The 16,917-nt window shown below is 38.6% G+C and overlaps 1 protein-coding gene across 1 annotated transcript in view; it reads left to right on the forward strand.

The window, feature by feature from the left end:
- The first annotated feature begins 2,226 nt into the window (after nucleotides 1-2,226).
- ELAPOR2 (endosome-lysosome associated apoptosis and autophagy regulator family member 2) overlaps nucleotides 2,227-16,917 on the forward strand; it is a 67,385-nt gene continuing 52,694 nt past the window's right edge. Inside the window, exons 1-5 of the mRNA XM_081800622.1 lie at nucleotides 2,227-2,545; nucleotides 5,573-5,659; nucleotides 7,529-7,634; nucleotides 8,784-8,936; nucleotides 9,557-9,645. Of these exons, the coding sequence (XP_081656748.1) occupies nucleotides 5,597-5,659; nucleotides 7,529-7,634; nucleotides 8,784-8,936; nucleotides 9,557-9,645 (411 nt within the window). The 5' untranslated portion in view covers nucleotides 2,227-2,545; nucleotides 5,573-5,596. The remainder of the gene's footprint in view (nucleotides 2,546-5,572; nucleotides 5,660-7,528; nucleotides 7,635-8,783; nucleotides 8,937-9,556; nucleotides 9,646-16,917) is intronic.

Genomic DNA, 16,917 nt, shown 5'->3' on the forward strand with positions numbered 1-16,917 from the left:
TGCCATTATATTGCCTGTAAGGGGACTGTTACTGTATATTGTCTGTGTTCCTTTCTGGTCTCTGTTGCTTTTAGGCTCTCTCTCTGCTTTGAGGACCCCTTTCAATATTTCTTGTAGGGCTGGTTTTGTGTTTGCAAATTCCTTTAGTTTTTGTTTGTCCTGGAAGCTTTTTATTTCTCCTTCTATTTTCAATGACAGCCTAGCTGGATACCATATTCTTGACTGCATATTTTTCTCATTTAGTGCTCCGAATATATCATGCCAGTCCTTTCTGGCCTGCCAGGTCTCTGTGGATAGGTCTGCTGCCAATCTAATGTTTCTACCATTGTAGGTTACATATGTCTTCTCCCAAGCTGCTTTCAGGATTTTCTCTTTGTCTCTGAGACTCCTAAGTTTTACTATTAGATGTTGGGGTATTGACCTATTTTTACTGATTTTGAGAGGGGTTCTCTGTGCCTCCTGGATTTTGATGCCTGTTTCCTTCCCCAAATTAGGGAAGTTCTCTGCTGTAATTTGCTCCAATATACCTTCTGCTCCTTATTTTATGGCTCTTATTTCCCTTGAAATACTTGAGATTCTCCATGCCTTCACTCACTGTATTCATCTTTTATTTATAATTGACTGTATTTGTAAGAACTGTCTTAAATACTTGTCTGTTTTTTTACTGTCTTTTTTCTCAATTAAGGGTCATATTTTCCCACTTACTTACACGTCTAGTAAATTTTTATTGTATCTTGGGCATTGTGAATGTTAAGATGTAGGGAACATGGATTATTTTTTTTCTTCATTTTAGGGGTGCTGAATTTTGTTCTGGCAGGCAGTTTATGTGCTCAAAGAGCACCTTGATCTCATCAGGCCTGCTTTTATTATTTTTTAGGGTGGCTCTGTATTGGTTTCACTCTTAGCTCTAGGTTACGACCTTTATTTTAGTGCAGGAGTTGGCAAACTATGACCTGTGGGCCCTTTGTTTTTGTAAACCACGTTATATTGGAAGACAGCTGCGCTCAGTTATTTATGCATTATCTATGGCTGCTTTTCAATTACAATGGCAGAGTTAAGTATTGCAGGAAAGACCAGATGGTCCACAAATCCAAAATATTTGTTCTTTGGCCCTTTATGAAAAAGTTGGCTGATACCTGCTCCAGGGTACGGCCCTATTCCCAAGATGGCAATTCTGGAGTATCAGATGAATGCTCAATGTGGTTATCAAGTTTTCTCCTCTCAGGCTGACCGGAAGTTCCTGTGACTCCCACTGAAGTGATCTCTCTGATTATGTCACAGCTTTGTGGTGGCTGTTCTCTGCCATGTCTGCCTGTATACTCCAGCCTCAAGCCCAGGACCAACAGAGAAACTCCATATGGACTTCTGGACCCCTGTTTTCTCTGACTCTCAGGCCTATAAATTTCAGCAGCTTCAGCTGCCCTAAATACTCATCTCTGCTTCTCAGCTCAGTGAGACCACCCTGCTCTGCTTGGGTGCTACAGTCTGGAAAGTGTCCTGAAGAGTGATGCCAAAGTCAATTTGGGCTTTGCCTCATGCATTTTCCTGCTCTCAAGAATCTCTGTCTTGCATTGCCTATTGTCATTGCCTGAATATGGCTCATGTATTTTCCTTAGTTTAACAATTTGTTAAAGAGAAAGGGCAAATCCAGTACCAGTTAGTGAGTCATGTTGGGATGTGGAAGTCTCAGTCTTCAGATTCCTTTTAGAAAAAAGAAAAGAATTTGCCAAAATCTCACTCTTACCATCCATATAAACAGAGAAGGCTGTTAAGTTGTGCTTTCATACAGTTTGTTAGAAATTTTTTTTTGGCCAAAGGGTCAACATGTGACTCATTATTGGTTTAGCTCAGAATTATGGCTAGATTTGCAACTTAAATTTTGTTCACCAGTATATTTTCTTAATTTTTCATTTAGTTAGTTTTTTTTTTTTTTAGATAAAAATTCCCTCCTATATACTCTGAAACTGTGATTTATATTTTATTTAGGTGTACTTTAAATGGGTTTTTACTAGGACTTTTCCTTCTTTCAAGTAACTCCTCATCTCCCTGCCAGGTATATATGTGTATAAATAAAACTTCATGTGTTGCTTGAGAGAATAACTCTATCTCAGACTGTTGCAATTAGTAGTGATCTATTTAGTGACCAAATTTTTCTTGAAAAATAGCAGTTTCCTAGCAAATGGATCACATAACCTTACCAAACTTTAAGGAAGCCCTTTGCCATAAGAAATGAACATTTTCCCAGTAATGTGTTGGCCTTTGAGTTCCAGAAATGCTTTAGACTTCTCTGCTGTGCTTTGCTGATGGAACTACTTTTGAAACTAAGTTATATAACTTGTGAACAGAAGAGGTTTCTGAATGCTAATGTAAAAATTCCTCTTGGTTTTGTTTCCACAGCTCTTCTTGGGTCCCTCGTGGAAATTACATAGAGTCCAATCGTGATGACTGCACGGTATCTTTGATCTATGCTGTGCACCTCAAGAAGTCAGGTTATGTCTTCTTTGAGTACCAGTATGTCGACAACAACATCTTCTTTGAGTTCTTTGTAAGGCCTTTTATGTTCTAGAATTTACTTTTTGAGGGAAATTCATGTAAAATTTCTTGTAATCGGTTGTTGCTATTCTGTGGTATGCCTCCTCAGTTTTTCCTGTCAACTGAACATTTTGATATTAAAAGAAAACTTTATTTTTTCTTTAATATTTTATTTTCTGCTTAATATTATTTACCTCTGAGCTCTCACCTTGTTGAATAACATTGGACTTGTTTTATTATTGGTTATGATATTAGATGACCATTTGATTTAGACTTTTTGTGTGAAAAATACTTTCACCCAACATTCATTTTAATTTTCTTTATAGCTACAGATGCTATTTTAGTCAAAATATGTTTTCACCAATTTTAGTTTTTGTTTTTTTCTTTTTGCAGTTTCAAGTATTTGACTGATTTAAGTATAAGCATGGGCAATATTTGAGAAGTAGAAGTGACTATGTTTTTCTGATTCTGTCAATTTTGTATAATCTAAAGTAATCAGTGGATGGGATAGTTGATGTCTTTGGTAAGAGATGAAATAGCATTATGGAATGTAGGATAAAATCATAGTCTTACAGAATAGGCTGGGGTGGGGGGAGGGGGGATGGGGTAACTGGGTGATGGGCATTAAGGAGGACACATGATGTGATGAGCACTGGGTGTTACATGCAACTGATGAATCACTGAACTCTACCTCTGAAACTCATAATACATTATATGTTAATTAATTGAATTTAAATTGAAAGGAATAGACTATTGCTACTAAAATTAAATATTTAATATAGGGGCACCTGGCTGGCTCAGTCGGAAGAGCACGTGACTCTTGATCTCAGGATTGTGAGTTTGAGCCCCACGCTGGGTGTAGAGATTGCTTAAATAAATAAATAAACTTTAAAAAGTTAATATAAACTGTATCTAATCTAGCAAATATTTGTTGTGGCAGTCTCTCAAATGCTTGAGAAAATATTTTCAGATTGACTTCTTAAAAAATGTGTGTTGTACAGGTAATTGGGGAAAATTATCTTGTATAATGTTTCTGTGGTCCAGATTTCAGGAGCCCAGGTACTAATAATTCTAAAACAAATTTATTTTGCTCCTGATAATGGAAATTTGTAAGTTGGAAGTTTGATAGGAAGAGACACTTGCCATGAAAGTATGAGCCCTGGACTTGAAGTCAAGAGATTTTGGCTCAAGTCCCAACTGCAGTGGCTGGTTGTGTGTTTTGGGCAATTAAGCTAACTTTCCGGCCCTCAGCATTCTCTTTTGCAAAGTGGATTGTATGACCAGACCTTTAAGGATCCTCCTTGTCCTAATATCCTTTGAGGAGTTTAAGATGTTAAGTAATAGTCAAACGGATTTGCTTTTTAAGCTACATTTTGTTTGTAAAACACTTCTTAGAGTAAATGATTCCCTATTCCATGGGACATTTTTGCAATATTACTAAAACTAGAGTAAAGCAAGGTAATTATAAAACTGTTTAAGAATAAGCATTTAGTTTTGTATTGCTGAATAAGTCCTTTCAGAGTTGTCAGTAAAGGTACTCCTAAAACATGAAGTTTCATGACTTCCTTTGAATGGTGCCTTTGTTCTGGTTACATATTGAAAAGAGGTGGCGAGTTCCTTCTTTTACTGATGTTCAGCTTTATAGGTTATAATTTATTGACTCAGAGGGTCAACACTTCAGTCATCAGGCTTATGGTTAATGTAAAGGAAATGTCTGAAGACTGAAAGATACAGTTGTACCTTCGGCTATCACATAATTTAAAGCAGTCAAGTATTTAATTTTAGAACTGTGGGAATTTGATTCAGCTCCTCCACTCTTCTTTTTAAGTGATGAAGCTGAAACCTAGGGAGAATAAGTGATTGGACCAAGGTCATACCTTTACTATTTACTTTTAGAATGAAGAACAGAAATCAGATCCCAGAATGCCATTAGAATATCCCCAAAACACATGATGTTTGATTTCAGCTGGGGAAAAAAAAAAAAAAAACTTTCAGCTTATCCACACATTGACCATCAAAGGTATATTTAGGGTCCATATCTGCTTAAAAATGGCTTAACACTTGCATTAGAATGGTCATTATGCTTATAGTATAAATATGTATAAGTATGATACTTAAATTCAGTTTAAACAATCTCAGTGGCTGATATCTCTGGTATTTTTGGATGTTAAAAGTATCTGTTTTCTAGCTAAGCTTTTAGGAAGTACCTATTACAGCGAACATTTTAATGTTGTTGGTAAACTGGTCAGGAGGATGAATGAAGTGGCCAAGATGTAGAGCAGAGAGAAATAGCCATTTTGGCCAAAGCAGAGGTGACAAGTTCTTATTTCAGCCCTACTCTATTGCTGACTCGTGGGCAGTACTGCAAAATGGCCTGCATTTTGTTGTTTGTGTATTCTTCACAGGCCTGGAAAAGTCGTGTGCAAACCCTTAGGCATTTTGTAAGAATTGTCCGGAGAGCACAAAGTGTTTGGTACTAAAGATAGTAGCTGCAGTCATTTGAACTGGTGTGGTGTATGATTAACATTTCCCCCCAACTCAAAATTTAGGGCTTTGGCTTTGACTGTAGCTCCTTGTCTATGTGTTTGGAATGAGTCCTGGGGAATTGAAAACAAAGCAGATGTCATTTATTTATTAATTTAAAACATTACTTCCCTAAGTCTTGTAAAAATGTACTTTATTTTTATTGGGCCCGGATGGTGAATGAAAGATTTTAAAACTTTTGGTAAGTTTTTCGTAATGACTTTTTCTCCCTTCTGTGAATTTTCAGAGTTAACTACTCTCATCCTCTCTCCCTCCCTCCTCTCTGCTTCCTAACCCTTTTGTTGCAATAATGTGGATGCTTTACTTAGAATCACTTGTATACAGTTGTCACTTAGGCTCTAGAGGTCTTGGTATGTTTGCTTGCTGAGAATTACTTATGGTCATTGTTTAGCAGGTATTGAAAGAAGCTCTTGCAGCCTGTCCTATGCTGAGTAATGAATTTAATTAAAGCCATTATTCAAGAAGCTTTACTGGGGCCCTTGTGTTTAATCCACAGATTCAAAACGATCAGTGCCAGGAGATGGACACCACCGCAGACAAGTGGGTAAAACTCACAGACAATGGAGAATGGGGCTCTCATTCTGTAAGTCTCTGTTCGTCTTCTATCCCATCAGCCCCCATTCTGCTCCTTCCTTTTCCCAACCTTATAAAAAAAAAGTTTATAAACAGAAAAGAAAAATGATTAATTTAGACAGTTTCTAGTTAGGGAAGAAATTGTCCCAAAGTTTCATGGACACGGGTAGTTTTTCCTACCTTTCTCCTCCTTGGGCTTCTTTCCCTCCTCTTTCCCATCATACTGCAGCTTTCCTCCTTTTCAAAAGGGCATTGACAAGAAAATAAGGCTATTCAAAACTAGCGCACAGAACCTCGGGGTATGTAAGTTTACATATGTGCCTGTCACATGGGAGAGAATCCGTGGCTCCTGGTACTGGGAGGGTCCTTTGACCCAACTTTCTCTGCAGTCTTCCCAACAAGTGACTTTCCAGCTTGTCTTGATGGGGGCCGTACTGACTCCACTGTTGGACAGCTCTGCCTATCACAAAAGTCATCCATGGTTGGAGCCTAAACCTGCTTCCTATCTATCTGTCACCTGTTGCTCAAAGGTCTACAGTCTCTGGTCACATCGGGTAACGCAACTGCCTAGTCTCCACAGGACAACTCCAAATGCCTGAAAGCAGTTATCAGGCAACACAGTCTTTGAATCTGTTATATTATTTGAGACACTGTCCCTTTGGAATGAGGCATGGATTTCAAATCTAACTCTGGCTTACAGTAGTTGTGTTTCTCTAGGCAGTTGGCTTAATCTCTTTTGTTTTGTTTTTGGCTTCATCTCTCTGAATCTGATTTTTCATGTAAGAAATGGGAGCGATCTTGCAGGATTAAATGAGAGGATATATGGGAACCACTTAGTGTGGTGCCTGCAGTGTAGACTGAGCTCTATGTCAGTAAGCGACCATCCACCCCCACCTTTGAGTTGTAACAGGTGCCCCATCCTTGGGTGATTAATACAATGTACCCTTTTGGACTGTTTTTTTTTTTTTTTTTTTCATCTGTATGCCTGGAAGTGATATGAGAACCACTTAAGATCCATTCACCTAAGCATTCATTAAGCTGGGCTTTGAAGGTACAGTAACCCTTGGCAACAAATACACTTTCTTCACTTAACACAGGGGAAAGTATTTAGTGCACTACTTTTCTGACTCTCTGGCAGGGTGAAGTACTTGGATATGTTTTAATTTCATACAGCTTGAATTTGGCCAGCCAGAGACTGCATAGAAGAATAAGAGTGGCGAATGAGAAAGCAAGGAACCCTTAAATTATTTTGTTGGCTTTGACAGAAACAACGTGAGATTTATGGGAAACGTAGTTTGATACGTAAATAGAACCATGTGCTGGTGGCAAAGGAAGCAAATATTAGATGTAATATCATTTACATTCTGCAGTCATTTAAATCATGTTATTTTATAACAGTCCTATTTTTCTCTGCTTGCTGTTGCACTGTTGTTTATTAAACAACTTTAGAAGGAAGCAAACTCGTTCTGTTGACTTTTTGTTTTCAGAGCCCAGAGATCTACATATGAATAGTGGTAGTCAACAAATATGTAATTGGGTTGAGTGCCTTTCACTTTCTGGAATGAATTCCTTTTAAATACAAACCAAGACTTCACGCACATGGTTTAAAAATCATTTTATCTTTTTGTTCAGGCTTAAAGAATTTTCTTTTCCTTCTTTATTGCTATAGTTTTTGGATTGGCGAACTATTTTTTTTTTTTTTATAAAATATAACTACAGCAGAGCTTAGATATGAACTAACAGTAGACTTAAATTTGTAGGTTCCTAATTAATGGTGTTTCATGATAATGCCTTGAGACGTGTATAAGGGATTAGCTTTGAGGTATGAATGAAGTAGTGTGGTTTATCTGACCCCAGTGCCTTGTGTTCCTCTTTACAGGTAATGTTGAAATCAGGCACCAACATATTGTATTGGAGAACCACGGGCATCCTTATGGGTTCTAAGGCGGTCAAGCCAGTTTTGGTAAAAAATATCACAATTGAAGGTATTTCACAGCAGTTTTTTTGGTAGTCACGCGTCACAATTGAGAGTTAGTTAAAATATTGATTAAGTTGTTGGTTTCGATGGCTCAAGGATTTATGGGGCTGGAATTAATACGTTAGGCATCATACATGTCTAGAGATCCTGGTTTTATTTTTGGCAAGTTGACTGGAATTTTTTTCTTTTTTGTACCCTTAAACTAAATTAATTTAATCTGTGTGAAAAAATAAGCATGATAACAATTTTCGGTGACTCTACATAAAATAAAACGATTCTTTTTTTTTTTTTAAAGATTTTATTTATTTATTTTGACAGAGAGAGACACAGCGAGAGAGGGAACACAAGCAGGGGGAGTGGGAGAGGGAGAAGCAGGCTTCCCGCTGAGCAGGGAGCCCGATGTGGGACTCGATCCCAGGACCCTGAGATCGTGACCTGAGCCGAAGGCAGACGCTTAACGACTGAGCCACCCAGGCGCCCCAAAAGGATTCTTATTAATAAGAAACTATTCTTCATTCAAGAAATGTCTGTTGTACCGGACATCGAGCCCACCCGGGTCACTGTTAAATCCGTAGAAATAGAAATAAAATAAACTTCTCTGCCTGACTGTCTCCTAAACCTCTTTTGCCTCTCTGAACCAGCTGGGCATTTTCTGGCCCAGGAGAGCAGCCAATAAACCCTGGCATGCTTCGTTCTCAATTAGGGCTAGTTTTAATTAAACCAGTGATTCTCCTTTATTAATGGCTTATATTTTACTACCTTCTATACTGGGTCCTGTGACACCATCTCATTAGTCATAGGGACATCTCCTGGCAAAGGCTGGAATTACAAGCCAGAAGAAAAGGCCATTCCTACCAGGGTCTGTTAGGTCTGAGTGAGTGGATTTGTTTTTTGACAACTCAGTTTATAATTTAGTATACCTCTGTCACATCTCAATCTCTCGTTTAAGTGTTTGCTCTCCTTAGGATGTTTAATTCAGTATCTATCCCAGTTTTTTGTATATAGTAAATACTTATTGGTGTTGAATGAATGGGATAAAGGATCCCTGCTGACTACTCCTATTTCTCTCACTTCTGAGAGAAGCAGCAAGAAGGTACTGATGTGCTTGTTGCTGGTGGGTCCTCCCTCCCATGCTCTGTTTTTCATTACCACACAGGGGTGGCATATACATCAGAATGCTTCCCGTGCAAGCCAGGCACATTCAGCAACAAACCAGGTTCGTTTACCTGCCAAGTCTGTCCCAGAAACACCTACTCTGAGAAAGGAGCCAAAGAATGCATAAAGTGTGAAGAGCACTCCCAGTTTTCAGGTAGGACTAGGCTTTGCCAGTTTATGCTCTTTGTTCTTCTCTCTCTAAATTTATGTTTGTTCTGGCTTATGGCCAAAAGCCAGAAGTCACACATCAAATGTGGTGGGAAGAGTGTGCCAGAAACCAAGTGCTGAAGGGAATCAGTATTGAATGGATAAAATACTACTTCTTCTTACCCCTTTGTGCATGACTTTTCCATTTGTCACTTTTTCTGTTCCACACCCCACAGGGATATATTTCTCCCTGTGCTTTGGATATATTTATACTAATCTAAAAAAAAAATCATATTGTAATTTTACATGATTCAATGGAATAGAGGTGTACTCAGAAAATTTTCATTTGTTGCAAATTTACAATGTTCACTGATAACGAAGAAATCTAATGTCTTATTGGAAAAAATGAAATGTTTCCTGTGTATCATGGAAACATTTACTGCTCTAGGGTAAATAGAAATGTAGGCCTTTATTTTCCTTATGCCTAGCTAGTTCTTCCTAAATTCATCTGCTAAGGTTATTTTAAAATTTTAGTTGTCTGGGTTTTTTTGTTTGTTTTGATTTTTTGCCTTTTTTGAGAGTCACAACATAAATGACTCATTTCTGAAATGCGCTTTTATGTTGCAGAGGAAGGATCCAGTGAGTGTATGGAGCGACCTCCCTGTACCACAAAAGACTATTTCCAGATCCATACTCCATGTGATGAAGAAGGCAAGGTATAGGCTGTCTTTAGTCGACTGCATCCCGAATCTAAGCCTCTTCCCAATTTGAGCAGACTCTAATTTGTTCCTGAGAGACTTAAATGAGTTGATTTGTAGCACATGTTTGTAAGTAGGACAGAGGAAATTTAAGAATGTAGATTCTCAATCTGGCTGTTCTGGCTTCAATTTTACACTATTACTTATTAGTGCTGTGGGCCAGTTATTTGCTCTAAGTCTGTTTTTTCATCTGTAAAATGGGGCTAATATCACTTCTTACTTCACAAGGCTGCTATGAGAATGCAAGACATGTTCAGGTTGTGGTTCCTGGCGTAGTGCTCTGCCACACAGGGACTGCTCCATAGGTGACTGCTATTTTTTTTAAATTTTTTAAAATTTAAAAAAAAATTAAAAAAAATTTTTTTATTGTTATGTTAATCCCCATACATTACATCATTAGCTTTAGATGTAGTGTTCCATGATTCATTGTTTGTGCATAACACCTAGTGCTCCATGCAGAATGTGCCCTCCTCAATACCCATCACCAGGCTAACCCATCCTCCTACCCCCCTCCCCTCTAGAACCCCCTGTTTGTTTTTCAGAGTCCATCGTCTCTCATGGTTCGAGGTGACTGCTATTTTTAACAGTTAAATTTTTTTTTCAAAAGTAATAGGATCAGGAGGAGCACAGCCTTAAAATGTGTACTGTGACTCACAAGATGGAAATATCCTGTAACCTCTCTTTAATTATTTGGTTCCTCAGTCGGTTTGATCAATAAGAGCCATGCAGGGACACCTGGGTGGCTCAGTCGTTAAGCGTCTGCCTTCCGCTCAGCCATAGGTAAATTCACTTATGGCAGATGACTGTGTAATTGTGTTTAGAAAATGCATAGTAATTACCATATGCTGGCAGTTCGCCAGAGGAAAAATGCACACATGAACCCTGCAGTTGATGTGGCATTTTCTGTATTACAGTTAGCCTGTAACTAGCGTTCGTCAGTAGGACAAACTGAGATTAAAGTGGCTGCCGGGGCGCCTGGGGGGCCTAGTCTGTTAAGCATCGGACTCTTCGTTTCTGCTCAGGGCATGATCTCATGGTTGTGGGATTGAGCCCCGAGCGTCCGGCCCTGTGCTCGGTGCAGTCTGCTTCAGGTTCTTTCCCCCCTCTCTCCCAGCCCCTCTCCACTCATGTTCTTTCTGTCTCTTTCTTTCAAACGAATAAATAAAATCTTAAAAAAAAAAGGGGGCTGCTGCAATGCAGCATTCTCTCCTTGTGTTTTACATCTTTGAAATCATGGCTTTTAATTTCTTGACCTAGTTTGGAGAATATACATATATGTCAGTATTGCTTTTCTTTTCTTATTTTTGTATCCTTACTTTCTAATCTGTACTTTTTATGTTTGTGTGATTATTAATCTTATCTTCAGTCCTTAAATTTTTTTTAGGAATTGACTTTTGAGTACTTAAGACCAAGGCCATTCTCATATTTGCAGGAGAGCCATTACTTACTCAGGATAATTCAGGGGAAGGCCAGTTTAAATTAGTGGGAAATTTTAATAATTAGAAGTATATGTATTATTTTTAATAAGAACAGTAACTCAAACAGCCCTTATATTAGAAGGAGTTATGAAATGAGATCTTGATGGTCCTATAATAATGACCAAGAAATGGTTATTTCCATTTGGAAAATACATGCAGAGAGCCACTAAGGTGAGTTAAAGTAATTTGAAATAATGGTTCTTTACCTAAACTTTTTTTAGTTAAACTTGTCTTATTAATAAGTAAGGCAAATTGAATTTGTTTTGTTCTATGCAGTAATCACTAAGTCAGCATTACTGAAGCTTAAATGAATGAGATCTAATATACAAATGGTTCTTGTCTTTGCTGTGGTGAAAATATTCAAAAGTCCTATTTTTATTATCTCAGTAAGTAGTGTGTTACGTCAATGAGTAGTGTGATAACATTTAGTTGACCTGGACCTGAAGGAGGTGAAACCATACGTTAAATGTAGAATGTACAGAATACACACACATGCACCCACACACACACCTGTGCACATGCATGCACACACACCTGTGCTCACGCAAGCACCCACAGGCATGTTGTGTTCACACGTACACCAAAACTACTTTTTTCTGTTGAGTCTGGGTGAACTCTGAACACGTTCTCAGTATAGAACACATCGTACTTGGCTCCATCAACTCAGTGATTCTTTAAAAAGCGACTTAAGACTTATTTCAAGAGAAATGTGTCTAGCTTCAGAAGTAAACAAAAACAATAGAAGCTTAATTAACCGATATAGTAGAGAAATGTAGATTACAGATGAGAATTTTAATTTTTTTCCTATTTTCGTTTGTTTCAACCTTTTCATGTGTTCCGGTTTCCTCTTTTAAAAAGATATTTTATTCTTGCTTGGCACAGCCTGGTGATTTGCTGGTGGCTTAGTGATGTTTTCAGGTCGTTCACTGACTATGGCCCCTTTTGTCCTGTCATACTCTCTTTGATCTTATTTTCCCCTTGCTTGGAGAGCATCCTCAAGGGAAGCAGCTATTGAGGTAGACAGACTTTGAACATAATCACTTATATGACACAGAACTGTTATAGGTTTCTGTGTTCATTTGGAAGCTCCGTTATTTGATTGCTTCTCTCCTATAGGGAACATTTTTCAGAAGTATTTTGATTAGTAACTGAAACCATTCTAATCCTGATTGAGAGACTCTCATTAACATCATGAAAAATGTGGAATTTCTACTCTCTCATCCATTTATTCAGTGAATCTTTCCTGAGCACTGGTCATATTACCGAATGCTGGGTGCTGAGGGCAGAAACAAGGAGAGGCAGAAGAAGAAGGTAACTGTCTACATGGAGTGTAGACAGTGGTTGCCAATTTTTTGTGTGCAGTAGATTCACCTGGAGGTTCCTGTCCCCGATTTTCTCTTTCAGTAGATCTGGGGTGGGACCTGAGAATTTATATTGCTCAGAAGTTCCCAGGTTAATTCTGATTCTACTGGTCTAGGATCTCAGCAATTTGAGAACGACTGGTTTGGATTTCAGAGGAAGAGATGGTCTGTCAAAAGAAAAAAATATTTCCAGCTGTGATTAGTGCTATAGCAGAAAAGTCTGAATTTTATGGGGATCTGACCCAGCCTGGAAAGGCTTCAGAACTGTATGAAACCTTGGCCAAGGCATGGAAGAAGAGCATTTCTGGAAGAGGAGCAGGATGGTGAAGATCTGATGTGGGAGGGAGCAGGATATATCTGAAGAACTAATGGGGTGTGTGACTGGAGGGGGTGTGGGAAGGGTGTTGCATTAGCTGCATCTAATGACATAGACTCATGCTAGAATAGGGAGGTTTTGTAGTAGTGAGTCAACTTGAAATTTTTGTGTATTTTTTCAAAATGTTCAGAGCCCACTTTTTACATATGTTGAGATACACTCATATGGCTACATACACATGCACAGATTCAGTGCTTGACATCTGAGCTCAAAAAATCTCGACCTTGGGGAGCCTGGGTGGCTCCATCAGCTAAGCATCTGCCTTCGGCTCAGAACATGATCCCAGGGTCCTGGGATCGAGCCCTGCATCGGGCTCCTTGCTCAGCGGGGAGTCTGCTTCTCCCTCTGCCTGCCACTCCCCCTGCTTGTGCTCTCTCTCTCTCTCTCTGTGTCAAATAAATAAATAAAATCTTAAAAAATTCTTGACCTTGTTAATGGTCAAGTAGTCATCGAGAGAAGGCATCTTTTAATGTTAGCACCATATGTGATAGAGCTTCTCATGATCTCTGTATGGCTAAGATAGAGAATTGTGGACTAAATGATATGGTTAAGAGGATATATGTCTAATTCAGGAACTGTATGTAAAATGTTTGACTTAATAAATGGATATATCAACTAGGAGTGTAGTTGATATTAACTAGTACTGTAATTGGTATCATGTATTTGCTATAGGAATATAAATTTCAACATAATTATACATATCCTAATTCATACCAAGAAGAATATGAGTACATGTGAATTATTTTCAACATTTGATTTAAAAATCCTCAACTTGCATGAGGATATTGGGAATAAGTCTGTTAAATTGTAGAGCAATAAAGCTGGGGAGAATGACAGAAGTAAAATTTAGAGAGATTCCAGTGTGCTAGCACATTGAGCTCAAATTAGCAAAGTCAACATTTATTTGTGTCAAAGTCTCAGATATAGAAGTATTTAGAAAAGAGAAAACATTAACTTGCCAAAACTTGCCAAAAATATTTTGAGGAGAATCCAAGCTTTAGAACCTGGCTTACCAAATAAAAAATGCAACAGACATTTAAAGAGGAAAAAAAACCTCCCAAGAATACAAAGGATACTTAATTTTCAATTAAGTGGGTTCATGGCTGAAAAACAAGTCACTCACTTGTTTATTATATCCACAAAGGTTGTCTCAGTTCTGCTTACAGACGTTAGAGAGATAAGGCGGTTTTGTTAGGGAGTCAGCCACATACAGACAAGGCTTAAGCTTTTATTTATATTGAGTACTAGAACTCCATAGAACTAGTAACTTTTTGTTTGTTTTTGTCTTTTATCTCAGGGTAAAAAGTAGTTCCTTCCCCTGCCCTGACTGTGGGATGTGAATACACCTTTCTTTTTAATGGTTGCAAAGCAAGGTGTCAGTTTTGCTCCCACACTTGGGGATAATTAAAAATTCTGTTAATGAAATTAAAAAATCCTTTCCAAATTTGGGGTAGGTGGAAGCAGGGCAAGTCTCTTGACTCATGACTGGGAGGTCACCATAGAGCAGTTTTATTAGGACATTTTTTTTTTCTCCTGTTCTTCTCACTGATATTCTTGGTTCATTTTTATTTCCTTCAGAGGCAAGCTCTTTCCTGTGGTACCAGATGCCCACTGGCATCTCCACCCAAGCCACTATCATCCTCACAGCTCTTGATCATAGAGGCGCTGACCAGAGTTTCAGAAAAGACTCTTATTGGCCCTCCTTGAAGCATGAGCCCACCTCAGACTAACCATTCTTCCAATGGAATGGGATACTCTGGTACAACAGCTTCATTCACTGGCTGAGCCCTGAGGCTGGGCGGCCAGACTGTATAACTCCCTGTTCCTTTCAGTGTCACACAAATCAGTTCCTAAAGAGAAAAAGATGGTGTTGGTTACCATAATAAAAAGAAAGTGATTCTGTGCTGGTTCATAGAACTCATCTACTCTTAAATAACATGAATAGATCTGCCAAGGTTGTCTTGATATACTGGGAATTCTCACAGAATTTTTTGCACACCTCTTCTGATATTTTCGGAGTGGTCATAGAAGGTTTGCTAGTGTTTTGGTATCAGATCACTATTGCAAATACAGTTCTTGTAAAGATGACCATTTCCTGGAGAGGAGGAGCAAGATGGTGGAAGAGTAGAAGACCTAAATTTCGTCTGGTCCCGGAAATTCAGCTAGATAGTTATCAAACCATTCAGAACACCTACAAACTCAACAGGAGATGGAAGAAAAGAATAGCAGCAATTCTATGAACAGAAAAGTGACCACTTTCTGGAAGATAGGATGTGTGGGGGAGTGAATCTGATGAGATATACAGGAAGATAGACCATGGGGGGAGGGAGCCTCTGTCAGCCAGCTACTGGCAAGTGATAGAGCAGCAGAGCACAAAATCGGAACTTTTAGAAGTCTGCCCGGCTCAGGGACATTGCACCAGTGGCTAAGTGGGGGGTGGAACCTTTGCTGGGACAGTGTGGTCTCAGGACCCTTGGAATCACAGAAAGACCGGGGGTGCCTGAGTGCGGCAGAGCTCCCAGGTATCGGAGCGGGGAAGCCAGCTGCAAAGACGGAGCCGAGGAGTGGGCTTTCTGCTCGGGGTTGCCATAAACCATGATCCCCGGCACAGTCGGGCCATTGTTCTTCAAGCAGGGAACCAGCAAGTGGCAGATCCAGGGAGACTCCCCTTCCCCAAGAGCAAATCCAAGCAGATTACTTAGCCTGGCCCCTGGCTAGGGTGGTTCATTTCTGCCTCAGGCAAACACATTTGAGAATCACTGCAACAGGCCCCTCCCCCAGAAGATCAACAAGAACATCCAGCCAAGACCAAGTTTACCAAACAATGAGAACTGCAAAACCCCAGCGCTAAGGGAATACAGCACTAAGGGAATGCAGAATTCATTGCTTTTCCCCCATGATTCTTTAGTCTTTCAAAGTTAGTTTTTAAAGTTTTCTTTATTTTTTTCTATTTCTATTTTTTTAGTTGAATTTTTCTTCTTTCCTTTTTCAACCAACATCTTATCAATTCCCTTTTTAAAATCTTTTTTAAACTTTGATTTTTACAGTCATATTCTATCCCTTCATTGTATTTAACCTTATTTTTTGTATATATATAAATTTTTCCTTCTTTAAAATTTTGGGATACAGTTTCTTCTAATAGACCAAAATATACCCTGAATCTAGTGTATGACTTTGTCCTAGTCTCCCCCTGATCACATCTTTTTTTTAAAATTTTTTCATTCTTTTTCAACCAACTTCTTACCTTATCAATTCCTTTTTAAAATCTTTTTAAATTTTCATCTTTTTTTTTTAAAGATTTTATTTATTTATTTGACAGAGAGAGACACAGCGAGAGAGGGAACACAAGAAGGGGGAGTGAGAGAGGGAGAAGCAGGCTACCTGCTGAGCAGGGAGCCCAATGTGGGGCTCGATCCCAGGACCCTAGGATCATGACCTGAGCTGAAGGCAGATACTTAATGACTGAGCCACCCAGGCGCTCCTTAATTTTCATCTTTAGAGTCATATTCCATCCCTCCATTGTATTTACCCTTATTTTTGTATATATATATATACACAAAATGTATATTTTGTATATATATATATATATATATAAGTTTTTCTTTCTTTAAAATTTTGAGAGGCAGTTTCTTCTAACAGACCAAAATACACCCAAAATCTAGTGTGTGGCTCTGTTCTATTCACCAGCCTGATCATACTCCTTTTCCCCCCACCTTTCTTTTCTCTCCAGTTTTGGGTCTCTTCTGATTTGTTTAGTGTATATTTTTCTGGGGTCTTTGTTACCCTTTTAGTATTTTGTTCTCTCATGCATCTCTTCTCCTCTGGACAAAATGACAAGATGGAAAAACTCACCTCAAAAAAAAGAACAAGAGGCAGTACTGACTGCCAGGGACCTAATCAATATGGACATTAGTAAGATGTTGGAACTAGAGTTCAGAATGACAATTATAAAGATACTAGCTGGGCTTGAAAAAACCATAGAGGATACTAGAGAAAAAAGAACTAAAATCTAACC

This window comes from Leptonychotes weddellii, chromosome 12, assembly GCF_054177405.1.
Source record: "Leptonychotes weddellii isolate Sample4059 chromosome 12, ASM5417740v2, whole genome shotgun sequence".
Classification (NCBI taxonomy): domain Eukaryota; kingdom Metazoa; phylum Chordata; class Mammalia; order Carnivora; family Phocidae; genus Leptonychotes; species Leptonychotes weddellii.